The 27,581-nt window shown below is 38.6% G+C and overlaps 1 protein-coding gene across 2 annotated transcripts in view; it reads right to left on the reverse strand.

Annotated features, from left to right (window-relative positions):
* Window positions 1–27,581, reverse strand: part of KCNT2 (potassium sodium-activated channel subfamily T member 2) — a 354,431-nt gene that overhangs the window by 141,359 nt on the left and 185,491 nt on the right. For both annotated transcript variants that reach the window (XM_012929978.2, XM_058668959.1), the window contains exons 12-13: window positions 25,917–25,980; window positions 6,207–6,315 (exon numbers count right to left, since the gene is read on the reverse strand). In XM_012929978.2, coding sequence (XP_012785432.2) covers window positions 6,207–6,315; window positions 25,917–25,980 — 173 coding nt within the window. The remainder of the gene's footprint in view (window positions 1–6,206; window positions 6,316–25,916; window positions 25,981–27,581) is intronic.

Consider the following 27,581-nt stretch of genomic DNA (forward strand, 5'->3'; position numbering starts at 1 on the left):
CACTGTACCATTGAAAGTATTTTAATTAGAAAGGAGATTTAACGCAGCCAAAAATAAGTCCACAAGAAACAACCCTTTAAAAATAATGATACTGTAAAAAAGAATGTTGGCATGTGAAACCCAGTAAAAGGAAACCTGGGAGTTGGAGTGGACACTGAAGTGTGGAGATGTGGCTCAACGCTTACCACAACACAACAGCTCTTCATGATCGTGACCATACTGTGGAATCTGAAGAAAAGCAATTAGCTCATAGTTGCGATTAGCTAACATGCAGAAAGAGAATAGAGAGTATTTTAGAATAATCCTAGTGGTTTCTGTTCCTGATACCGCCTTGAGTTGTGGCAAAAACACTGGCCTATTGAAGGAGTACAACTTCCAGGACATGGAACAGGTTGGATGCAGAGGGTGGGACAATGATTAACACATCTCTGGTTGAGGTGTAAGTAGGTGACAGAGGCAACAAATAGGTGAAAAACAGGTCTTAGGTCACAGAAAACCAGTAACTAATTTTAGATATCATAATTTCAAATGGATACAGAAATCTGACCTGACATACCAACTATGTCATAAGATAGAAAAAAAAAAACGCTGATATTCACAGGTGACACTGCAAATGGAATCTGATTTTGGAAGTTGTACAAACAAATGAAATCCTCCTAGGAAAACATACATAGATAGAGAACAAAATCCTCATGACTTTAATGGCAGAGAATCTGATGGCTTGTGGACAATTCCTTTTTTATCTCTTACCTTCCAAAGATTTTATTCTTTGTTTTCATAGCTTAACTACAAATACAAATTCCAGGGAAAAAATATTGTATAAAAACCATTTCGCCTAATTTAAAGACACACTTTTAATACGTGATCATTAACTTTTTTCCACTCCAAGTTTATTTTGGGATGACTTTCCTTGTTAAGAAGTTCTTTGTCCTAGGTTTCTGAAGTCTTTCCATGTACTCTTAAAATTGTGAATGACTCTTGAATTCTATTCCGAACATTTTTTCTGCATATATTGAAATAATAACATAATTATTGTCCTTTAAAATTGCAATGATTTTCAGGATAATTTCAAATTAGTAATCAAATATTATTTTACATTATGTTATTTGTTTTGTTGATATACTTTATAGAACTTTTCAACAATAACAACAAATTTGTCTCCAAATCTCATTTCTAATACTATCCTTAATTTCACTGAATCAAGGCTACATTAGTTCCTATGAATTATTTGAAAAGATAAGTCTTTCTATTTTCTAAAAAAAAAAGTACATGTTTAGATTATTAAGATTTTTAAATTTCTGTAGTAAGTTGATTTTAAAACACCGCGGGAAGCTAGCTATTTTACTGAAAAACATAGTGCTCAGCCTTTAAAAGAATAAGATTCTACCATTTGCAACAAAATGGTCCCAACTAGAAACTGTTATGCTCAGTGAAATAAGCCAATCACCAAAGAACAAATGCCATAGGTTCCTTCTGATATAAGTCAACTTCAAACAAAGTCAAAACAAGTAGATACACACCAAAACATGTATCTACATATTTCTCACAGACGAAATGCAGAATGGAAACGAGCATACCAGGAAGTGAAGATACTTTGCAGCTTGTATTTCTACTCTTCAATCTCTTAAATAAAAGGGGAACCCCCAATGAAGCTCTTAAAATATCTTGACAGCAAGATACCAGACTTTCTACTATACTCTTTACCTACAATGCCATGATATACTTTAATAACAGAATTCTGGACTTGTGACTGTTGCTGAAGGACTGCAGTACTGTAATAATATGGAGGAAAGTATTGGGGGGAGAAATGAGATGGGGGGAAGGTGGAGTTCCAGTGTCTATGGAACCATACCATGAAAAATATACATAAATAATTAAAGTGTAATACCAATTTCCTATTAGGATGAAAATAAGCACATTGAGTTATTAAAGATAATCACTTTGGTGGGTACTATTTACTAGTAACTAAAATTCCTAGAGTAGTATCGTTCAATAAACACTTTAATAAATTAAAATAATCAAACTTAAAGAGATGAAGAAAGCTGAAGTCCTGACATTAATACATAAAAGAACAAAGATTTCACAAAGGAAGGTTCCATTTTTAAATGTACAGTTTCAATTAATTAATTTTGACAAATGTGCCATAAAATAGAGAAATGGTAAAAAAATAACCTTTGATTTCTCATGAGCTACATTTGAAAGTCTCTCTTTTCTTTGGGAATCTGTGGTGATAAAACTACGTCCATTTCTAGGGAATTAAAGCTTTTTTATTTAAATCTTCCAATAAATTGTAGTGAATTGGAGTCTATAATCAGAAACCTCTTTGTCATAACTTATCCTGAGCATTTTGTTATTTCTGTCTCTAGTTCATTATTTCTATTGTCCTCTCTTGATGAAGTGAGTAACAACACACCCAAATATTTTCAATTGCTCAAATCACATCTCTATGGCTCTTTTCCTTTCTAGATATGCTTAAAGTATGGAATACTGTTTAAGTTATAGTTAGCATTATAATGATAAATATAAATGTTTACATGAAAGTGCAACAATTCAATAAGCTATGATAATGAATGCCTATAATCACTGGGTAAGGAAAAGTGACACACAAAGAGACAAAGAGTCATGTTGCATGAAGTCATAGTAACTGAGTCGCCTGCTGCGTTTGCTTCCTAATATTGCATATACTTCCAAATTACATTTTGAAGTTCTCTGAGATTTCATGCATCTTTAAATAGCATACATTCTCAAATGCATGCATTGCAGTCACAATGGGAATTCAACAACATACAAACTATAGAAGAGGTATTTAAATAAGTAGAAATGGATCATTTTATGTCTTATGTATAGAAGAATTATGCTTTATAATAGTCATAACAACAAAATATGAGGAAAATTATCAAGTGAAAATGATTTAAAGCTAAGCAATCACTACTTTATCACAAAGGATATCTACTATCTGTAGACACCTACTAAACAACAAGCCCAATTTCTAGTGACTGAAAACTGAGTCAGTAATGAAGACATGGATTGGCTGACAAGCAAATTGGGGGTTGCAGCTGTGGCAGCCAGGATGGGTGATCCCTCAGGAATTTTTATCAAGATTCTCGTGTGGTCACCAGGAAGTGTTCCAATGAAGGAAAAAGAGGAACTGCACAACCTTTTTTCCAAAAGCTCAGCATTTAAGTCCGAGAAAAACTAAGTCTGCATTCTGTTGGCCAAAGACAGCCATAAAACAACTGCACACGGAAGGGTTGGGAAGTGGATTACACCTCTTCTTGGTAAGAAGTGCAATGTCAAATTCAGAACCTGGACACAGTCATTGGGAGCATGCATCTTCGGAGACTGTTGTCTCTACTATATACCACACAGAATGAGAGCTCAATACAGAATCTTTTCAAAGTAAAAGCCAAAAATCCTTTCAACTTCATGCATAGACACATACTAGTTGGAGAATCTTGTACATTGCCTCAGAAGCCATTTTTGTCCTTTTAATTATGGCTTCATGATGTAAAAACAATAACAACCAAGCCCAGATCCTTCCTCACAGGATCTAATGTGAACGGAACAACAACTGGGACCTGAGCAGTCCTCGGAAACACAACAGTAACTCCCTTTGTGGCTTGGGAGACGAGCTTTCTCTGGTCCTTACTTAGTTCCAACTCTGGATACCTACCCTCACTTGCAATGACCATCAGAGTCACTCCAAAGCCCCCCACCCCCCAAAAAATCAGATTAGATAGACAGAGACCAAGAAGGAAAGCTTAGAACAGACAGGAAATGGTCAGCGTGGACTCACATACACCTTACTAGGCAGGACACAAAGATTAGTTACTCCTCACTAAGGTATTGAAAATTTCTCTGCACACCCCTCCTAAAACTGTTCTGCACCTCAACTGTTAACATATGCCTTGTTAGAGTTATAAGCCTGTTTGGACTATCCTAATAAAATTCGCCAAGTTCAGTAAAAATCATGTTTCAATACTCTATACTGCTAAATATAAAAAAAAATGAAAATAGACATGAGAGAGCTGAATAGTACCCTATAACCATTTTAAGGTGTATAGCAGCCAGTTGTATATAAACTAAAATTGAAATATCCATGAAGTAGTCACAGGATGTGGTGAAGAACTTGGATTTTCTAACACATTGGTCACTCAGTACCATGTCAATTAACTCCATAATGTTATAAATTGTTGTCAATGTTATGTTGTGGCTTTTCATTGGAGGGGATGGTATTCTGCCAGCTCTACTTTCAGACCAGGGATGGTCTCCCAAGGAAACTGTTGAATTTATCTGGACAATAAGAGGCTGGACTCTATGCATGGTACATGCTCGCAATGAAGGACTCATGACTGGATATGAACTGTAATACTGCAACAATGTGGAGGAAACCACCATGGGCGGGACGGCATGGGAAGGGGTTGGGGGAATCCCAGAGCCTATGAAACTGTGTGATAAAATGAAATTAAAAAAAAAAAAGAACTCTTCTTAGAAATGAAACAATGTAGACAGTAGCAGAAGCACTCTCCAGAAGTGTTGAGACACAGTAGAAAAACAGCTGGAATGGAATTGCTGCATAAGCCAATCATTCTCATGGCTTTATCAAAATGATAGCAGTGATAACAATAAAGATGAGCAATGCAAACCTTTACTTGTCGAAGTGGACTTGATCTGTCCATAGCAGGCACATCATGGCTTGCAGAAGGAAGGGATCAAGAACTACAATGTGTTCTGAATCGCAGCTATGAAACGTTCAAATTATAAACCATTTTTCTAAGCTACACATTGTTTTAAAATACAGATTCATTACTCAAATATTGACCCTCTCCTGCTTTCTTGATCATGTTTATCTTAAAGCCATACCATCAACCCTAAGCAAGGGACCTAAGACGAGTGTAGCACTCATAAAAATTGCCACCATAAAAATTCTGAGACAACAAGCCATGATGGAAATCATGAAAGTTTTTCAAACATAGCTCATTTTGTTAAATAAAAAAGACATCGGACTTTAAAAGGCCTTTTAGATAAACAACAATTATTTAATGAATGCTAATTATATATGAGACGTGTGTTAGATATATTTTTCTACGGTTTTTTTCAATTTATTTTCACAAACTCATCAACAAAAAGAGGTAGTTGTATTTTTAGTTTTCTATTTAGATAATTGGTTTAGAGAAGCCCTGGTACCATCTCAGAATATTTGTGACCTTTAAAAAAAAAAATCTCCCAAAGAGACAGTAACATGTAACCAGGGTTGAGTCATTAGCTTAAATTGTTTTCTGTGTGTATATAACCTTAGAAGACAATAACATAATTATAGAAAATTTAGGAGATATAAGACAAAGGAAATGGCAAAATTTTCATAATTTCTCTATGATTTTAAATTTTCTGAGTATTTAGAACTCATTTCAATACCATATACTAATAGACAAGGAGTTTAAGTATGCACACACACTTTCTGAAACAAGTAAAATTTGGTGAAATATTGCTAAAATGACTTACATTTTAATGACATAGTTTAGACTATTAAAATAAAGTATAACATAAAACATAATAATGCTATGCTTGAAGAAAAATACACACACAAATAACTGCCTAAATAGAAATGAATTCCTTTCTTCTACAGAAGCATTTCAGAACAAAAGCATATTCCACTTTATTGTTCAATTTCTGTAGCAGTTCAAGGCGTTATCTCCTGTGGTCAATTACTTTAAAAGCAGTGTCTCCTTGTTTTTTTTTTTCTTGCTTTTTCTGTTTGTTTGTTTTTGCAAAGCCCATCCTTAAGTTAAATTTGTTTAAATATACCTGAATACAATGTAATACAATATAATGTGAAATAATTCCTTTATTTCACAGTAAGCATGTATGTGTATTCAATAATCTAGAGCAAGGTGTTTTAAAGCTGTCAATCTCAGTCAATGTACATAGAGCATATAAACCATGCTTTTATGTGAAAGACATTTAGATCACTGCACATACAGGCCAACAAACATAACTAGCCAATTCTTCAGCTAAAATCATCAACTTGTGTAAACAACCAAAGACTCGCATTATATCATTACCATGTCACAACTAAGCTGAAGTGATCAAAAGAATCCCTTCCTGTTCTGTATATCATGGCTGAAGTTGTCACTGCCTTCAAAGAACCTAACTGCTAAAGCACACTGGAGTTTGAGAAAAGGATGTTGCTCAAGAGAAAAGCTTACCAGCAAACTTGATATGAAATTTGTTTTCAGGCTTTAAGATCTGGACATACAAAGGACAATTTGGAGCAAAATCTTTTACTGCCCACGCTCTCAAAATCGTTTGGTGATCCTGAAACAACAAAGGTCAAAATATTAGGAGTCAAATTTAAAAACATGGACCAAGTAAAAACCATGAAGTCATCAGCCTGCTAAACAATCACAAACATAATTACAAAGTAAATATACCAAACAATTCATCAGAGCTTACTTCAAACGCCACATCAATTCAGTACAACAGTATCAGCAAAGTGGACCAATGGTGATGATAGGGACTTAAAAAATAACAGAGACACAGAGGTAAGTTATCTAGATAAACCTAAACCTGTTTTTTGTTTGTTTACTTTTCCAGAAAATTCCTGAGTCTATCAGAAATGCCACATACCACACAATTCCAACAATTTGACATTCTGGGAAAGGCCACTCACAGGTTCCCAGGGCTTTGGTGGTCAGAGCCAGTTGAGGGATGTGCAGGAGAGGCAGATGGAGTGACACAATGCCAAATGAGGTCATCACTGTTGGCGGCTTCCCATCATCACCCATTTGTCAAAACCCACCCAAAGGGTGACACAGAGTGAACTCTGCTGTAAATGGAGGACTAGCTAAGAAATGTGATAACATTCTCTCATCATTGTAGTGGCATACGTTAAAACGAGGGAACAGGGTCCGCAGAAGACACACAGGGACATGTCTTGCTTTCTGAGGAAGCACAGGATTAGAAGCACGCCAGACTACCTCACTCCACAACTCCTTACTAAAATGTACACACTGAGTAAATCAGGAGTTTCCTCTTTGCCACAACCATATGTATTATTTTTGTTCCTTCTTTTTACATCCTGTTTGTCATGGCCTCACTAGACAATCTTTTAACCAACTATTCCTAGGCCAATTCAAGCCTCTGCTCACTCATGTTCTAGTCTAACCCTTCCCACAACAGCCCCTTTTTAGGTGCAAATAAGGCCAACCAATGCCATACAACAAAAGGCTGGACTGCTGGGCAGAGCAGAATTGCGCTCTGAAGGAGCTGAGTGCATCAGAGAACAAGGAAGCTTGTAACAAGCCAAGAACACCTGGTAACCTTGGAACACCAAGCAGCAGACCGAGACTCTGTGCTCTCTCTCTCCTTCCTGCCTCCCTCTGGCCATAAATAAGAGCTATCTTTGCTGAGGTCAAGCAGACACTCACATCCAGGAATATTTGGAATGATGGGTCTGTGCCTATCAACACCCACCATGACGACATATCACAAGTATGTGCAAAGAAAGAAGCTGATACCTTCCCGCATGCCCAGCACCTGCGACGTATAAAAGCCCGGTGCTGCACGCCTTGGTGGCCGTGAACACACGCCAAAAGCATGTGCAAACTGAAGAACTGATATCTTCCTCTGCACCTGAGATGTATGAAGGCCTCGTGTTGCATACCCTGGGAGGCCATTTGCCTTACATGGTCAATCTACCATGTGGTAGTGGGCCCAGGCTGTCTCCCACAAGGGAACACTCCATCAAACTCTCTCTCTCCTCTGAGTAATAAAAACCTTTACTTCAACTAAAAGACTCTCTTTCGCTCCAATGAACTCATATGGTTTTCATCCTCCACCAGTGGACTGCTGCTCTTTTCCTCTAAGAGACAGCTTGCCTGGTAGGCCCTGATTAGCAAGAATAATTACATGGAAAACACAGAAACTTCAGAATAAGAAACCTTGGACAGAAAATTTGAGAGCTGCACAGGATACACGAATAAAGAAAAGTTATTACAGATCTTGAAATATAAGGTTTCAGGGACTTATATTGCAGCACAGCATTAAGCCACTTGTGATGCCAGCATCCCACATCAGAATGTCCAATCTGAGTTCCAGCTGCCCTGTTTATGATTCAACTTCCTGATGATGGTTCAAATACCTAGGCTCTTCCCATTTGGAAAACCTGGAAGAAATTCATGGCTCGTACCTTTGGCAGGATCCAACCCCCTAGCTGTTCTGGCAATTGAGGAGTGAACCAGTTAACAGAAGACTGGTGTTTCTCTCTCTCTTTCACAGGGATAAGAGCTAACTAAATATTCAGAATACAGTTTGTTCCTGTAAGATTGATGAGTGCATCTCTTTACTCTCATTTTACTTAACAGCATTGCACTTATACACCATTGCCTCTAAAGTGTTCTTACATGTTCTGTCACTTGTCCTTGGTTCACGGTTGAAAAATCCTTTAAGCTTTGTTTTTATTGCAAAGGCAGATTTATGGAGAGAAAGTTTTCCATCTGCTGATACACTCCCTAAATGGTCTCACTGGCTAGAGCCGAGCTGATCCGAAAACCCAGAAAAAGCAGCTTCCTTTTGGTCTCCCGCACGGGTGCAAGGTCCCAAAGCTTTGGGCCATATTCTGCCGCTTTCTCAGGCAACAAGTGGGAAGTGGAGCAACAGGGACACAAACTGGTGTCCATATGGGACACACTGCTTGAGGTAGAATATTATTCCATTGAGCCATGGTGCCAGCTCCCTACTGAAATTCTTATTTCCAGTTTAACTCATATTCCTCCTGATAACCCTTCCTTTTCCCAGAGCAGCATACTAACACATGCCAAATCCTCAACTCCTCTGTTTATACTTAATCCATTCCTGACAATCAAAGTTTATCCTGCAATCCCTGACCTTCAACATTCTGCTAACAGCAGCAGTAGTACATGGTATTATTTTTGTTTCTTCTTTTTACAAGGTTTCTCGACAAACCTGTGGTCATGACTCTCAGCCCTGCTAAAGGCATCACCTCTCAGGGACATCATTTTCTGTGAATACATCAAAATTCTAATAGGAAACTGTTAGTTGGTCTCATTCTAATTCCACATTTGTCCAGTCACATAATTGACTTCATCCAATTTTGGGTATTTTTATAAGTTGTTCCTCACTAAATGGGAAGGTCTGTGAAGTTGAAATCCATTATCTCCTCTTTGCTCACCCTAGCTCGTCCTTTTCACCCACAGTCCCCTTGCACTCATAGATGAGCAAGAACAGCAGTATTTGCTGCACAGGGATATTATCAGCATCAAGATGATAAAGCACCTATGTATAAAAAGAGTTGAAGACCTATGATGAAGTGTTCATGCTAAAGTCCCGCAGATCTTCCCTGCTGTATTCATGCTTTTGTGTCCCCTGAAGAGACAGCAAATATTAATCCTGTAGGTGAATTATTAAGTGAGTAAAAGCAACATGCTATGGCATAAATGTCACATAAGGAATAGAAAAGTCACATTTTCCTAACGCAGATAACAGAACGGACATATAAAATGTTTTTAATTCATGCACCAGGTATGAGAATGCTCTTTTAATTTCTCTTCCTGATGAACTCATCCTTGAACAAGATGTTCCATTTCTGTCATCAAAAAGTGAAAATATTGATTGTGATAACTGAAAAAAGGAGGTTGCAATGGGAAAAGGAGGCAATAGAAGCCGCTCCCGGGTCATCGAGGCCATCTGCGGCCACGGCCAAGGCAGCGCAGGGCACCTCAAGTCAGTTTGCCCGGAAATCAAATTAGCATACATTGTCTCTGTAAAATTCAACTTTTCTAACAGATGTCTCTAAAAATTATCTGCTTGTGTTCTAAGAACTTGCAATAAATCACTTTAATCTACATTAGTGATTTTTTTTTACTGAAATTCAAATGATCCATGAAAAAGCTCAGACATATTAAATATTATACATGAATTATTTACCACTCTACTCATAAGAACTTAAACTTATCATTAGATTTTCATAATTGAGTCTATTATCCAGAAAATGATAAAAAAATTTTGTCTTAACAAAAATAACAACTCAGTTTTCAGTTTATAAATTCATTTGCAGCAGCTGGCAATTTTAACATTCATGAAAGGTTTGTATATTTGATTATACTGCACTAATTCATATTTTATTTTTTAAGATCATAAATTTGCCAAGTAAAACTGAACTGTAAAATTTAATAACATAGGTAAATAGATTTGTCCCAAATATATAGGTAATGAAACAGACTAGTTAGCACATTTATAAAACAGAAAGTAAAAAGGTCTTATGGCAAATGAGACAACAAATCTCTCTTGAAAATATTCAAATCAATTTTGTTATAAAAATTCTTGTCAAATATAATAACTGCCCAGAGAAAAATTAACTCCCAGAAGTCCTTATAAGCCTCTACACAGATAAGTCTCAAAAGTACTTTGATATCAGGGCCTTTATGCTTGAAGCCAAAATCTCCTATATCTAATTAAAAAAAAAAAAAAAGAAAAGAGAAAAATCAGTAGCAAGTAGGCACGGAGATCAGTGGTGCAGGCAGGAGAATCCCACACTGGAGCGCTGACTTCCAACAGCAGGCCCAGCTCCTCATTCCAGCGCTCTGGCAATGTACCATGGGAATTAGATTCCTGCCACACATACGAAGCCTGAACTGCATTCCTGATCCATGGATTTGGCCCCTGCTAACGCAAGGCCACCACTGCCTTCTGCGGAATGAATCAGCCAGAGGGGATTCGTTCTCTGTATATATAAAATACGCCCTGCTTCTCAAAGTTTAAGGTTAGGTTATTACACAAACAGTGTATATAGTAGCAACAAAAGCTAAAATAATTCTGACACAGAAATTCCATACAATCTACAATTAACTGGTCTAACATTATAACAGAATTTTAACTATGACACAGACTATCATAATTCTTTTTTTTTTTCTTATTGAAAGTCAGATATAAACAGAGAGGAGAAGGGACAGAGAGGAAGATCTTCTGTTCGTTGATTCACTCCCCAAGTGGCTGCAATGGTTGGATATGCGCAGATCCAAAGCCAGGAGCCAGGAGCTTCTTCCAGGTCTCCTATGTGGACACAGGGTCCTAAGGTTTTGGGCCATCCTCACCTGGCTTCTCAGGCCAAAGCCATAAGCACAGAGCTGGATGAGAAGCAGGCTGCCGGTACCGGAATCCGTGCCCATATGGGATTCTGGGCGTGTGCAAGGCGAGGAATTTAGCCACTAGGCTACTGCACTGGGCCCTGCAACTCATTTTAATTGATGTTTTAGAATATGGTTCAAACTGGACATATTTTTTTTACAAAAATAATTCAGCAGTGTTCTTATATAAAACACTTAAAATATGTGAGCAAAAATCCTAATAGATCCCAAACAATATTTGTTGTTACATTTTATAATATCTCATAATTCGAAAGCTGAAAATCAGATCAAGCATTGTAATCAAATTAAGCTAATCAACTTTGCCATCCACATTTATCAGGTTTAACAGTGGCTCCATCTTCATAAAGAAAATCTAAACCAAAGTCAAGAAAACATTAAAGAAGTCATGGCATAGCATTTTGGCCTTTCTATATTTACCAAAACTCACTATGGCTATTAGCAAAATGTCATCTCTATCAGTGTGTAGCAGGAATTCCGCTTCTCACCTTTGACCTTCCTGACCTCTCTTTACTAACTCTGACTCTTGGCCTCTGGATATCATGGATATTCAGGCAATTCTCAAAGAGGCTCAGACACAGGTTACTGGATGTTTTTTTAAGATTTATTTATTTTTATTACAAAGTCAGATATACAGACAGGAGGAGAGGAAGATCTTCCATCTGATGGTTCACTCCCCAAGTGGCCACAACAGCTGGAGCTGAGCTGATCTGAAGCCAGGAGCCAGGAGCCCCCTCTAGGTCTCCCACGTGGGTTCAGGGTCCCAAAACTTCTGGCTTTCCTCGACTGCTTTCCCAGACCACAGGTAGGAAGCTGGGTGGGAAGCAGGGCCAACGGGATTAGAACTGGTGACCATCTGGGTTCCCAGCGTGCGCAAGGAGAGGACTTTAACCGCTAGGCCACTGTGCCGGGACTGTAATTCCAGTGTTCTTACATGCTCTGCCCCATCACCGTCCTTGCCTCCCCTGAGGTTAACTCAGATCTCTCTCTTGTTGGTTCAGCGCATAGGCTGTGGACTGCTTGGCCTGCCTTTTGGTGCCCTGGGAATTGAGAAATGCCTCACAGCAAAAACCAGAGTTTGTTTTAGAACTGATCTGGCTGGGACCTCTTCTGGCACAGTCCCACATCCCTGTTGTTCAGTCTGAAAACAACTGTTCTATGTACCCTCTTCAACACTCCTAGCATCAGTGTGAGGGGGCTTTTCTGCTACTCACAGATCCCATACAGCCAGAAGAAGGGTGTTCATTATCTTTTGTAAACATCCTGTAAAATAAGGTCATGTTCTGAGCTGCAGTAGCTAAGGGCTTTATAGATTCAGGGGATAGATATTTGTCAGTGTACACAGTTCAACCCCTCAAAACTTATAATTTCCATAGAGGCTGTACCATCCTGCAGCCCCACCAGCAGTGGAGTAGGGATCCCTTTTCCCCGCAACCTCGCCAACAAGTGTTGTTGGTGCTTTTATTCATGTGGGCCAGTCTTACTGGCGTTAGGTGGTACCTCATTGATGTTTTAATTTGGATTTCCCTTATTGCCAGGGAACTTGAGCATTTTTTCATATGTTTATTTGCCATTTGGGTTTGTTCCTTTGTGAAGTGTTTGCCCATTTCCCGTGCCCATTTCTTGAGTGGCTTGTTTGTTTTGACATTTTGGTTGTTTTGTAGCTCTTTGTATATTCTGGAGATTAGCCCTCTATCACCTATGTCGTGTGCAAAGATCTTCTCCCATTCTGTGGGTTGCCTTTTTACTTTGTTGATTGTTTCTCTAGCTGTACAGAAGCTTCTTAGTTTGATGAGGTCCCAATTGTTTATTTTGGTCTCGATTTCTACTGCATTTGGAGTCTTTTTTAGGAAGTGAGGGCCTACCCCTAAGTGTTCCAGTGTGTTTCCAACATTTTCTTCCAAAAGTTTCAAGGTTTCTGGATGTAGGTTTAGATCTGTTATCCATTTAGATCTGATCTTAGTGTATGGTGAGAGATGTGGATCTATTTTTTTGTTTCTACAGGCTATTAACCAGTTGTCCCAACAGCATTTATTGAACAGACCTTCCCATTTGCCTGGATTGTCGTTTGTCTTTTTGTCAAAGATTATTTGGCTGTATCTGTGTGGGTTTCCTTCTGGTGTTTCTATTCTGCTCCATTGATCTTCCTCTCTATCTTTGTGCCAGTACCACGCTGTTTTGATAACCACTGCCCTATAGTATGTCCAGAGGTCCGGAACTGTGATTCCCCCTGCTAACTTCCTGTTCTTCAGGATGGTTCTAGCTATCCGTGGTTTTTTGTGCTTCCAGATGAACTTTTGGATCATTGTTTCCAGTTCCATGAAGAATGTTTTGGGCAATTTGATTGGGATTGCGTTGAATGTATATATTGCTTTTGGCAGTATAGACATTTTAATGATATTGATTTTACCAATCCAGGAGCATGGGATGTTACTCCATCTTTTGAGGTCTTGTTCAATTTCTTTTTTAAGTAGTTTGTAGTTTTCTTCGAATAAGTCTCCTACATTTCAAATTCAACATACCGTATGATCCAGCAATAGCACTCCTAGGAATATATCCAGAACAATTGTTTTATGAGAAACCAACATGCACTCCTATGCTCATAGCAGCACAATCAGTAATTGCAAAAACATGGAAGCAACCAAAATGCCCATCAGCAGAGGATTGGATAAGAAAGCTATGGTTCATCTACTCCATGGAATACTACTCAGCTATTAAAAAAAACAAAATGCAGTTCTTTGTGGCCAAATGGGCCAAACTGGAAACCATAATGCTAAGGGAAATGAGCCAATCACAAAAGGTTAAATACCACATGTTTGCCTTAATTTAAGATGATATGATGTTATGTATAACATGTTACGTTTTGAATGTTATATGTTGTGTATAAACTAAATTGAAGTATAGGTGAGGTGGTCACAGAAGGTGGCTGGGAACTCGTATTTACTTTCAACATGTTGGTTACTCATTACTATGTCAATTAATTCCATAATGATGTAAATTTTTGCTGATGGTATGATGGAGCTTTCAATTGACTGGGATAATACTCTGCTAGCTCTGTCTTCAGACCAGAGAGGGTATACCTAAGAAGACGTTGAACTTGACTGGACAATAAGATGCTGGACTCTATGTTTGGTGTATGCTTGCAATGGGGGAATCTCAACTGAATTTGAGCTGTGGTTATGCAACAAGGTGGAGGAATCCACCATGGTGGGAGGGTTTGGGCAGGGGTGGGAGAACCCAAGTATCTATGTAACTGTGTCACATAATACAATGTAATTAATGAAGTTAAATAATAAAAAAAAAAAAAACCTTATAATTTAACCCTGAGAGTTCTACCCAGGAAGACTTACAGAAAATGAACTGCAAAGTGCCTCAAGGAACTTTTCCTTTAAAATAACAGGGACAGAATGGTGGCTCATCAGGTTAGGCTGCCACTTGTAGTGCCAGGATCTCATATGGGAGTGTTGCTTGGTACCAGCTATCTACTTTGATCCAATTTCCCACTAATGTGCTGGGAAAGCAGCAAATAACGGCCCAAGTACTTTACTCTTTGCCAGCGTGTGGGAGAAACAAAAGGACTTCCTGGCTCATCAGTTCAGGCTCGCCCTGTCCCGGAGAATAAACCAAGGAATTTCTCTCTCTCTCTGTCTCTCTCTCTCTCTCTCTCTGTGTCTCTCTTTCCTTTTTTTTTCCTCCCTCCTAACGGTCCATATCTTTCAAATAAAGGAATAAACAGATATTTAAAATACATAAAAGGGGAAAATCTTTAAATCAAAGTGAAAAGTTATTTTAACAGACAAAATACATTATGGAAAACATACACTATGGAGGAAAGGCACAAAGCAAGTGGAAAAGGTATCATTATGAAAGACAAAAGGATGATATTTTAACAAAATGGGACAAACAGTAAAGTAACAATCAGAAATTGACACTAGGAATGAAATCTAAAGAAGGAAGCACATGTCGTGAACACAAAATATCTCATATTTAATCAATAGAAAATCAATATATTCTTTGAAGGAGTTCAAAGCGATAGGGAAAATGAAACATAACTGATTGCAGATAGTAGAACCACTTCTGCTACAAACTTCTGTCATTTGCATAGGGAATCCCTGTCACTAGGACGATCAGCTTGTCTTTGTAAAGGAAGGAGTACCCTGGTAGAATTCAGACTTTGCTACTCTGGGTATCCTAACTGACACCTCTGAGCCTTGATTTTCCAATCCATAAACAATCATGGTATGAAAAAAACGTAATGTGCACAAAATGTCTGGCCATACAAAAGCTATTCAGTAAATGTCAAACCTGTTCAGCTTCTCTTTTCCATCTTTGACTAAGTGGACTTGAAAATTGAAAAAAAAATCTGTAAAACAGTAGCAGGAATGTTAACATTCCATCCCTACAACTGCATGCAAGACTTCTACAGGGAAAAACCCATTATTTTGTCAAAATTCTAAATATCACCTTAGAAATTATATACCTTCTTTAAAAACCACATTTCCTAGTATTTTGGCTCCAGTGAAATGGGAACTTGTGAAATGATTTTGGTCATTCAATATTAAGGAAAACTTACAGAGCCAACTGCTATGGCACTCTTAAATTCAGGACTGCCCAGTGGTTGTCTACTGTAAATATAAAATTTTATTCAGAAGTGATTATTTTTATGAAGTACCACAAATTCAAATGCAGTACCACAAATTCAAATACAGTAGTCTTTCTAATGTCAGTTGACTGTTTATTTTTATCTTATGCAGAAACTCCCTTACCCATCAACCAGAAAAATATATTTAAAAAGTATTCTAGACTGGTAGTGTTTTTCTGCCTTGTTATAAAATGGTTATATAAACAACAAAAAAAGGCTGGTTATAAGCAAAAGAAGTTTTCATTTAATGTCATAAGCAAAATAACAGTAAATGAATACGGACCTTTCAGAAACAGTGTACAAGGAAATTTTTAAAAAGTTGTACTTGACAAAGAAAATAATGTGAACATTATATATCAATGATTTATAGCCATACTGAGGAATATTCCTTATGACAATTTGGGAGAGATCCAAGATGACAGAATAGTGAGACAAATAAATGTATCCCAGCACTCCCAAAAAAGGACTAAGTCTGATCCCGGGTGACTAAAAGGAAAAGCCTCAGTGAAGAAAACAAACAGGTCAAAGAACCACACAGGACAGCAAGAGCAAGGACAGACATGTCGCCCTGCTACTCCTACACTGCTGTGAATGGCTGCTGGCTGGTGAGCCCCGTCTTTCCCAGGTAAGGTAAAAACTGGTGCCAAGTGTCCTACCACTCGCGGCTTTTCCTGAGGGCAGAACCCAGGCTTCAGTACTTTAAATCTAGCCTGGGAAATGGAAATACACCCCATGCAAAGACCTGTCTGCAATCTTTCTGGACCTTTAACTGCCCAAATAAAACCATGTGTATTTCCTGTAATCATCGTGCTGGACTGGGTCAAGGTCCAGGTTAAACACCCCTATCGAGGACTGGGGATTTTAGTGTGGCAAACTAAGTTTATATATATATATATAAAAATACATATATATGTAACTTAATAAACTTGCACATATATATGTAAGTTTATATTTGTAACTAATATATATAATATATAACTATATATAGTTTATATAGTTTATAACTATATAGTTTTTAACTATATATAGTTTATATATAGTAAGTGATATATTTACATATATACATATATATATAAACTTACTATGAGCAACTCAAGAAAGTACAGATAATCTAAAAGAGGAATGTCATTAAGGAATGTCATTAAGGCAATACACGATAAAATATAGTACCTATGGATTTACTTACTACAAAATCTCTTAAATAAAAACTAACTCCAATATTTTTCAAACTATTCTAAAATACTAGACAGCTTAGGACCTTGCCAACCCTTTTTATGAGGTCAGCATCACTTTGATACTAAAATGGAAACCATAATAGATTTTAAAAAGCGTTAAGAACAAATACTTTTATATTTTGTCTAAATGGCGTCATTATTGAGAAGTCATAAACATTTCACTGTTAAATTTACATATGTTTGGAATTAAAGAGAAGAAAATCAATTTTACTACACCTTACCCATTTAACAAAGTTCAAATAATTGAGCATATATTTTGTTGTTTTTAAAACAAGTATTTTATTCATCCTTTAACTATATCAGGAAAATATGAAACTCCATGCTTATTCTCACTTATGGTTGTTTTAAAACAATTTTTACCCCATGCTGAAGACAACCTAACAGCCTAGGCCCCTTGCTTCCACTGGGACAGTGTATAGGTATTTTCAGGGTGGTCGAGGGGCTTGACCTGGGGCCAGCGAAGTGGTGAGGACTTGGGAGCTCCTGCGCATGTTTGGGTCCCAAGCGGGTGGGCCGGGGTGGAATGGGGTTAGGGTGCCAGGCTGGCATGCTGATGTGGTGTGCTGGTGGACTGGGCTTTTAAATTCATTAACACACTTGAGTCCCAGCTGGGGGAGGAATGGGGTCAAAGGCCAACACTTGTGCCAGAGAACTGGAAAGGGTTGTGGATGAACAGGGAAGGGGGTTTGGGATAGGGTGGGGGGCAGCTGAGGGAGCACACTGTAGGTGAGGAATGGCTTCTGGGGGACATGTGCAGACTAGGCCACTGTATTTGCAGGCAAGGGGGATGAGACCCAGCACTTTGGAGGAGGGAAGTTGGAGAATGCGTCTGGGTCAGCCAAAGAAAACGTAACATGAGATTATTACAGCTCTGACTGATGAAACTGGAAGGATAAGGAGAAAACATCCCCAGAGAATCCCCGCAGGTCTTTACACAGGTCAGTTGCTTAGAAAGTGAACTTGATTAAGATTAGAGACATGAGAGTCCTTAGTGAGCTGTAATATTTTTTAATCACATAAAAGCTCAGCAGGTTCCAGACTTTCTTGCTCTCCCAAGACATGCCCCATGTACTGCAAGCACATGAAAATGACAAGGACACAGGCTTGATCACATCTGGCAAAAACTGAAGAGCAACCTCTCCTCAAAAACAGTCTAAAATGACAGGATGATCACAGAGGAGTAGTTACACTTCCCATGCACCTTCTAAAGTAATTTCTCTGAGATTTGTAAGATTATATCCTTTCGTGCAACATATTGGTCTATATACTTTTTTTTAAGATTTATTTATTTTTATTACAAAGTCAGATAAACAGAGAGGAGAGACAGAGAGGAAGATCTTCCATCTGATAATTCATTCCCCAAGTGAGCGCAACGGCCGGTGCTGCACCAATCCGAAGCCGGGAACCTGGAACCTCCTCCAGGTCTCCCACACGGCTGCAGGGTCCCAATGCTTTGGGTCATCCTGGACTGCTTTCCCAGGCCATAAGCAGGGAGCTGAATGGGAAGTGGAGCTGCCAGGATTAGAACCGGTGCCCATATGGGATCACGGCACGTTCAAGGCGAGGACTTAAGCCGCTAGGCCATGCCACTGGGCCCGGCCTATATACTTTTTAAACTGAGGAATCAAAGAACAAAAATTTATACTCTCCTGATTGGATATAAGCCAGATGGAAGGAGGGGTGTGGATTGTGCTGTCTCTCCAGACTCTGTGGGATACAACGGAGTGTCATGGAAGATGGGAGAAGGTTCATCCCGGACGCTAAGGTGTCCTCTGCACTAGCATGGTTAGTATTCAGCACAATACACGATTTTTCCAGGCCTTTATGTTTTCTGCTACTTTTATTTGCTTTGTTGTGCCTACTTATATGTAAACATAGCTTAAAAACAAACTATATCCAGGCCTGGCACGGTGACCTAGCAGCTAAAGTCCTTGCCTTGCACGTGCAGGGATCCCATATGCCGCTGGTTCTAACCCTGGAGGCCCTACATCCCATCCAGGTCCTGCTTGTGGTCTGGGAAAGCATCTGAAGACAGCCCAAAGTCTTGGGACCTGTACCAGCATGGGAAACCCAGAACAGGCTCCTGGCTCCTGGCTCCTGGCTCCTGGCTTTGGATCAGCGCAGCTCCAGCCATTGTGGTCACCTGGGAAGTGAATCAGCAGATGGAAGATCTTCCTCTTGGTCTCTCCTCCTCTGTATGTCTGACTCTGTAATAAAAAGAAGTAAATCTGTAAAAAAAATTATAGATACAGGGGATATGGCTTCAAGCCTAAAGGCCCTAGCCTCAAAGTACTTTGAGTCTTATCTATGTAAAGGCTTGTAAGGACTTTTGTGAGTTAATTTTTCTCTGGGCAGTTACTATTTTTGGCAAGAATTTTTATAACAAAATTGATTTGAATATTTTCAAGAGAGACTTGTCTAATTTGCTGTAAGGCCTTCTTACTTTTTGTTTTATAAATGTGTCTAGTAATTGTGTTTTATACATGTGTGCTTGGGTAGTGAATCATGGGACAGAAGATCTTCTCTGTCTCTCCTCCTCTCCATATATCTGCCTTTCCAATAAAAATGAATAAATCTTTCAAAAAAACAAATTATATCCAACTGATATGTCCAAATACAAGCCCTTTAGCAGGAATTTTCATTTGTAACCATGTCCCAAGTTTATTTCTCAACAGACAGTAGAAACTTTCTTATACTCCTTGCACTCAAACATATATTAGTTGAGACTTACTTGTTTTACCAAAAGAGAAGGGATGCTAAATTTAGTGTTACTGATGGACAACTGTAAATTATTCTCTATCTTGTCAACCTAGCAAACCTCCAAACCATTCAGTCACCCTGACCCAAGGATACTCTATTATTCTTCTGTTCAAGATACCCTATCTGTGGCATTAACCTCTAGGCTGGGCTTGCAAGAGGCATCTCTTTTCTCCACCTGACCCTTTGTTACTCTGCTAAACTTTTCCCAGCTGAAACTTTGAAGCTGATTCTGAATTTACACAGCTGTCCAATTTGACTGTTTGGCTTATTTTAGTGTGTCTGGTTTCAGTTTCTCAGTCACAGCTGTGAGACAGTGATTGTATCCGGTGTTTGAATGAAAGCCAAATTTTAGGATACATGAGTGTACAACAAGTATAAGCAGTTCAACTATAAATTTGCCCATTCTCTCACTGATATCTGAAGAAACATAAAGCTACCACAAAGGGTATCTCTTAACTTCTCAAAACAACAGGTTTGTTTCTTATGTAATTATTTTTCCTAGATGTACATTTTACAAAACCCAATTAATTAAAAATATCATGAAACCTATGTGTGCACCGAGTCCTAAAAGACAAATGACTGTACAAGTTCCATAATACACAGGGGCAGCCTTCTCTCTCTGTCCCACTGTGATGACACACAGTATGGTCACTCCATAAAGGTCTACAACTCATTCTTCTCTTCTTCCTGCCATGTTCCTACATATTATTAGCTATGTTTGTCAGATTAAAATATTACCCTGCATCTCGTGCTATTCAAGTATAGATTTCTTGTCTTTAGCCCCTAATTCATTAGCATTTCCCCTTCCTGTTATCCTTTCATCAGAGTGTGAGATCATCTTGGTGAGATTCCTGTGATTTTGTGCTATGATTATATTCCCAATATAATATGATCTACTGTCTTCTAACAGTCTTTATTGTCTCCTCTGCCTATGGTGAATTTTCTAAAAATCTTGCATTAATCTGCTCTGGCTTCCACAACTAAATATCCCAAACAGGGTGATTTGCGGAGCAGAAATATATTTCCCCACCACTCTGGCAGAGTTGGTTTCATCTGAGAGCTCTGGTATTGCCTTGTAAAGAATACTGCCCTATCCACACATAACTCTACATGCAACCTCAGTCTCTCCTTAAGCACAGGCACTGCTTTCTTACACTGGATTCAAACACAACAGAATAGCCTTGTTTTTAACCATTTAAAGGCTGTCTCTCCAAACCCTATCACATTCTAAAGGACTGGGAAGTTAGGGTTTCAACATGCAAGCTCAGCTAAGAAAACTCAATACAAAACATCTTCCCAGAAGAGAATGTCCTCAGACTCACCAGCCACTTCCAGCCATTTCTTGTTTCCCTCCACGGACAGCCCTGCTGAATTTCTGTCCCCAGTTGCCGTCTGCTCACACTCAGCATGCTCTTCTGTTTTGGGGTAGAACCTAGTTTTTGCTTTGTTTTTGTTTTAATATCTACTTATTTTTATTGGAAAGACAGATTTACAGAGAGAGGGAGAGACAAAAAGATCTTCCGTCTGATGGCTCACTCTCCAAGTGGCTGCAATGGCTAGAGCTAACCTGATCTAAAGCCAGGAGCCAGGAGTTTCTTCTGGGTCTCTGACATGGGTGTAGGGTCCCAAGGATTTGGGCCATTCCCTGGTGCTTTTTCAGGCCATAAGCAGGGAGCTGGATGAGAACTGGAGCAGCCGGGACACAAACTGGTGCCCGTATGGGATCCCAGCCCCCACAAGATGAGGATTTACCACTAAGCCATTACGCTTGGCCCGGGGTAGGGCGCTTTCACCACAACCAGTAGATTACTATCCCATCCTCCACTCTAGATGCCCTTCAGCATCTTTCTTCGTTCACTCCTTGGTCTGTCTGAGGGCTGTGTACTCTTGCAAATCTTATATGTCTACAGATAGCTTACTTTCTGCCCTTTATATAACTAGCATTCCAACAGAACACCAAAGTGTAACTGGAGGCATTCATTAGTTTTGTTATGATTAGTATTATTTTCCATGATAGCGTTTTGTAGGTACAGGGATTCCTCTCTCCCCCTCCCTTTCTTCCTCCCTATTGTGCCCTTCCTGCCATTTCTCCCCATATTATTACAGTAGCTGTAGTCCCATAGCAACAGTCACAAATCCAACATTCTACTATTTATGCGTATCGTGATGTGGTAGTTACATGCAAAAGTAGAGACTCTGGGACTACACTGCCAAGGTATATTTAAATTTCATTGGGAGTCCCACTTATATTTAGGAGTAGAGATGCACATTGCAATGTATCCTCACTTCCCAGTTTGCTAGTCTCCATTATGGATATCATGTATGAACTACATAAATAAATAAATAAGTAAATATATATATATATATACTTATTTACCTATATATCTATTTAGAGTTCCCGTTTTGCATGAAGGTTGTCTCATGTCAGAGAAAACACATTGTAATTATCCTTTTTGAACTGACTTATTTCATTGAGTGTAATGGCCTGATGCTGGATCCATTTAGCTCCAGATGGTAGCATTTCATTCTTTTTATGGCTGTGTTGTATCCCATGGAGTAGGTATAGCACAGTTTCTTTATCCATTCCTCCTTCAATGAACATCTGTGTTTTTTCCCTTATCTTTGTAATTGTGCATTGTGCTGTTATCAATACAGGGTTGCAGGTTGCTTTCTCATATAAAAAATTCGCTTCCTTTGGAACTATTCCCAGAAGCAGGATAGCTGGGTCATCTGGTACATCAGCTGTCAGCTGCTTGAGCACTCTACATATTGGTGGCCATGGTGGTTGTACTAGTCTGTACTCTCGCCATGGCGGTTGTACTAGTCTGTACTCTCGCCGTGGCGGTTGTACTAGTCTGTACTCTCGCCGTGGCGGTTGTACTAGTCTGTACTCTCGCCATGGTGGGATAGGCATGCACATACTTTCTCAAGTGCTGTGCCCATGGCCTGCATCTTTTGACTTTGGGCAAACATTCTGATTCTCCAGTTTAAGTTCTGAAAGTTTCCTGCATTTTCTCCTACAATTTATTTTTTCCATTGTCATCCTCTTGCTTTTTTTTTCTTTTCTCTCCTCCACGCTAAACAATTTTCATACTTTCTAGTTATTACCTGATAATAACAGACCTCTCAATTTTACATTTGGTCTGAGAAATCAGATCAGATTTCATTTCTAATAATGTTCTCCTCTCTTTTCTGGGCCTCCTTTCTTAAATCCTTGTTGAGATACTGTTTCTCCTGACGACTCCTCTAATTTTCTGGCTTTTTTAGTTTTCCATTATTTAGGTTATTATACATTTTATTATTCTGAATTCTTCCACTATTTAAGCTTATCTTCCAAGCCATTCATTCAATTTTCATTTGTTATCTTGTATTCAATTTTCAGGAGCTCTTGAGAGTTCACGTCATGTTTTTTTTTTTTTTTTTTTGCTTTGTTTCACTTTGTTAATTGAATATTTTATATTCTGCTGTTCTTATTTTCTTTATGTGTCACCTTGTGTTGTTGCAAGGGTCATCACTAAATATATAAATTTTTGAAATCTATTCTTTTCCAGAATTGTATGGCTCTGTTTCCTGTGAGTTTTTTCTCCTGCATGCTTATTATCTGACTGCTCATCCACTCTTTCTTGTTATCGATTTCCTCAGAAGTCACTAGACATCTGCTGACTACAGCATCTGTGGGGGCGCAGTTCTCCATAGCTGCAGGCCTACGCAAACACAGAGAACTACTGTAGGAGGCTCAGCCTGGGATACTCTACTAGAGAATTTCATACTGTATCCTCAGTGCACGCACACACACACACACATATTATTTTTTTTTTTTCGTGATAAACATTTTTCCAAGAGACAATGGCTCCACGCTGGTGTTTTTAAAGCCATGGGCCTGGTAGCTAAGATTCTTAGAACTCTTGACTCCCACAAGGTGAGTTTCCAAGAGTTCTAAGAATCTTAGCTACATGCTTTTAAGTCCCTTAATATCAGTTTGGTGCCTGGGTCCTCATATGGAATGTCTATGAAAGGAGATATCCCTGGCTTAAATTCTCCAAATAACAAAACTTTTCCTGCCAAAGACTGAGAAAGCAGTCAACAATAAATAGTTGGAGGGACTCGGGGAGCCTTCTTACCTTCCAGAATACGAACCATTGTTCATATATTTAGTCCTACTCATAACCTTACTGTCCCAGACATCTGCTGTCTCTATTTCCTGAGGCTTGTGTGGTTCCGTTGTGAGAAGCAGCCAGCTGCTGACTTGTCTCATCTCTCCTCTTAAATTTTAGCTTCCTTCTGGCTTCCACGTCGGTTGCCACTCATCTGTCTGCTTCCTAGTTTTCCTAATTTTGTTGGAGCCATCCCAACTACCATAACCATTATTCTAGCAAGTGAAAATCTTTTTATTCATTTCTTGTCAATTAAGTAAAAATATCAGGAGAAAACCGAACTCTCAAATGAAGATCATGAAGGGTAGTCTAGAAGGCATTACACACTTCTCTCATGCTTGTACTTCCCTTTTTTAAAAAGGTACCACAGTTCCTGAAGACTGCAACAGTTTTGAAATGAAGTTAGTACTGATGGTGAGACCACAACTACCTGAGGCAAACAAACTTGGTAATACACTTGGGTTCATTCACAATTATTTCTTCAACAAATTTGTTTTGGAGCACCTACTATCCCCAACCAATTGAGAAACAATTAACACAGTGCTCAGGTCAGGATCAGGTCTGGATGAAGGTAACATTGGTGGAAAAGGAAAGGAGAATATATATTTAAAAATGTTAAAAGAAGTATTTATGAATTTCCCCATCGTGTGTTTGGTCTGTGCTGTGTTCTTAGCTTTCTAGGGCTGCATTAGCCAAGTACTGCCAACTGGATGGCTCAAGCAGGCTGAGCGGCATGGGGGCTGCTGAGAGCTGGAAGCGACAGTGTGCTCCATGCCTGCCTCTTTGGCTTGAGTGTGGCTACCTTTCCATTTATCTCCTGTCTGCATCATGTCTGCCTTTAGATGATCTCTTTTAATAAAGACATAGGTAAGTTGGACATGGGTCACCCTAATGGCCTTACTGTCACTTGATTACCTCTGTCAAAACCACAGTTGGAAATACTTGTACCTTCTGCTGTCTCAAGGGTGAGACTTCCACGTGCGTTTGGTGGAGACAACATTTAACTCATAGCATCCCTTTTCAAATGCAGGAAGTTGCCTTATTTATCTTTGTTAAGAAGTAAGAAGTTCAGGTAAGGTAAAATGTAGAGCACACAGTCTGTTGCAGTCAAGACTTAGGTAAAACTTAGGAAGTAGAACAGAGGATAAACTTTGCAATGCTCCACAGATGGACAAATCAGGTACCCACAGCCCATGCTCATCTTGCCCACTCGTTGCAGATGCAACCAAGTACTCTCCATAGTGCCTGATCACAAAAATGTTTAGACATGGAATCAATGGCTGAGAAAATAACACTATTTACTCCATGTAAAATATGAAGCATTTTTAAATCTAAAAATTCAAACATTTTTAAAAATAGAAGACATGGTGTGATCACTTTATGATCACTTTACTTTTTAAGTACTGAAAAGTTTATGGAACTTTACTCCTAAGAAACTCATTATAAAGATCCTGTAAGCCAAAACGTACAAACCTGTGTTTCAAAATCACCTTTTTAAAAAAATATACATATTCCCAGTCTCTACCCCAGATATTCTGGACACAGTTTTCATAAATGCATATTTATAAGAAACTCTCCAATTGATTCTTATGCAAATTGCCTGATCCATCTGCTTTGCTTTAGAGTTGAAGAATTTTTGAGGTCATTTTAGCAAAATTATATATCCCAGCACATATTTTCACAAAAAAATGTGCAGGTTCAGTTTATACATGACTTCTTTCATTTTGATTAACAAAAAACTAGAGGGTAGTAGACACTCCCTTCAAGAGAACTTTTGTTGACACAATCAACTATACAACTATTGTTATGCTATTTGGGGTCAAGATAATAAGTAGTTGACTCCTTCAGTAGAATTTGAAGATAGCTAACATTTATTGTTCAAAGAGTTTGCAAATCATCAAATTAACAGCAATTTTCTAAAGTGGCAATAACCACTTCCTAAAGCATATTTCTAGAAACTTACAGATGAAGTCCTGTCCACTTCACAACGGCTACTCAAAATAAAACAGGCCTCAGCATCATCCATCCTAAGCAGACAGAAAAGCAAGAGTCACACAATGAAGGATCTTCATGTTGTGCAAAACATGAGTGGCAATGCTTTGGTATAGCACACGTACAACGGATAATGACTCCATTCAATGCAACAAATGTTCATTGCTGGCTTTCCAATATAATTCACCAGATTATGACAGTAGAAAAAAGAATTGCTTTTTATGATTTTATATATTTTCATATATGTACATAATTTGATTACATTGAAGGGATGACGAAGGTCTTTATTTTACCACTAATTATATTTTAGCTGCAATGCTGCAAATAAACTAAAGGAGAGGCAGCAGAGCTGTTCAACGTGCAGGAGTCAAGCTTTACTGTTTATTTGTATTTACTGGAGCTGATTCATCATATTGTTACAGACCTCTGATTCTCATGCTAGGACTCTGTACTTCTTAAATTTAGTAATAAAACAGTATGTTTTGGAACTTGATAAATAATGTTTTAGGAACACAAGAATGTTTGTTTTCAAAATCATGAATGATTTATCTGTCTGGAACACCATGAAATAATAAACGTTTCCAAACATAATATTTTCCATCAAGAGAAAAGATAAAAGTGCATGAAATCAGACCAAACCAAACAGTTCTGAAAGAATGTTGAGCCACAGTACTAAGATAATAGGAGTATTGAATAAGATTTTTCTAAACCTCATTTTCAACAAATCAATTCAAATCTCATACAACTGACCTTTGAGATTGGTTTACAGAATCCTATCCTTGTTGCTTATACTGAGAAGTGTTTGGAAAACATCATTATTAGCATTAAATCTCAAAGCTTTTACATGAAGTTTGGATTAAGAATTAATACAAAACTGAATGCTTGGCCGTTCCAACTTCTTTCTTGGTCCAGTATTGTGGCAGTACCAGCTTGCTACCTCTCTCATCTACATTCCCTTTCCCACTTCATCCCTACAAAGAAATGCTTGTTGAGCACACAACTGTTTTTGCTGAGACCTTGTTTTAATACTATTAACAGCAAATCAATCAGGTTAGTCCTAAATAGTATCTAACTTAGATACTATTAGCATAATACTGATAACTCAAATTCATTTAACTGTGCTTACCACACAAATTCATATTAATGTCTGCACAGGCATTATTCTTGCCGCATATAAACCCATACTCTCTCACAGCACTCATGCGCATACACACACACTCTTAGGCAAACACAAATGCCCACACTCTCTAATACACACACACTATCATACATGCAAAAGTATACATAGACCATTCAAAAGTCAAACACTTAATGCTGTAAAATTCAGTGAGGAGAAATTTAAATCTGAAAGAGTATGTAGGACAATTCAGGAAAAATATCAGGGCAGGTTTTCAACTTCAAATGATGCCTGCCAAGGATCTCTCCTGGTTCCCCAGACTGATGAGGCTGATGGCAACCATCTGCCCACCCTCCACTCAACACCTGCCACAAGACTTGCCAGCAATGCCCAAGAGTACGCCCCCTTAAGGCCAGCATGGCAAGTGCAGACTCTGAAGGAAAGTGTGTAAGCACAGCTGTCAGCTTCCCATGTCCTGCAGCCTCCAGGGCCTCTGGCTTCTCACAGGAAGCACTGGGT

This window comes from Ochotona princeps, chromosome 10 (genome assembly GCF_030435755.1).
Source record: "Ochotona princeps isolate mOchPri1 chromosome 10, mOchPri1.hap1, whole genome shotgun sequence".
Classification (NCBI taxonomy): Eukaryota; Metazoa; Chordata; class Mammalia; order Lagomorpha; family Ochotonidae; genus Ochotona; species Ochotona princeps.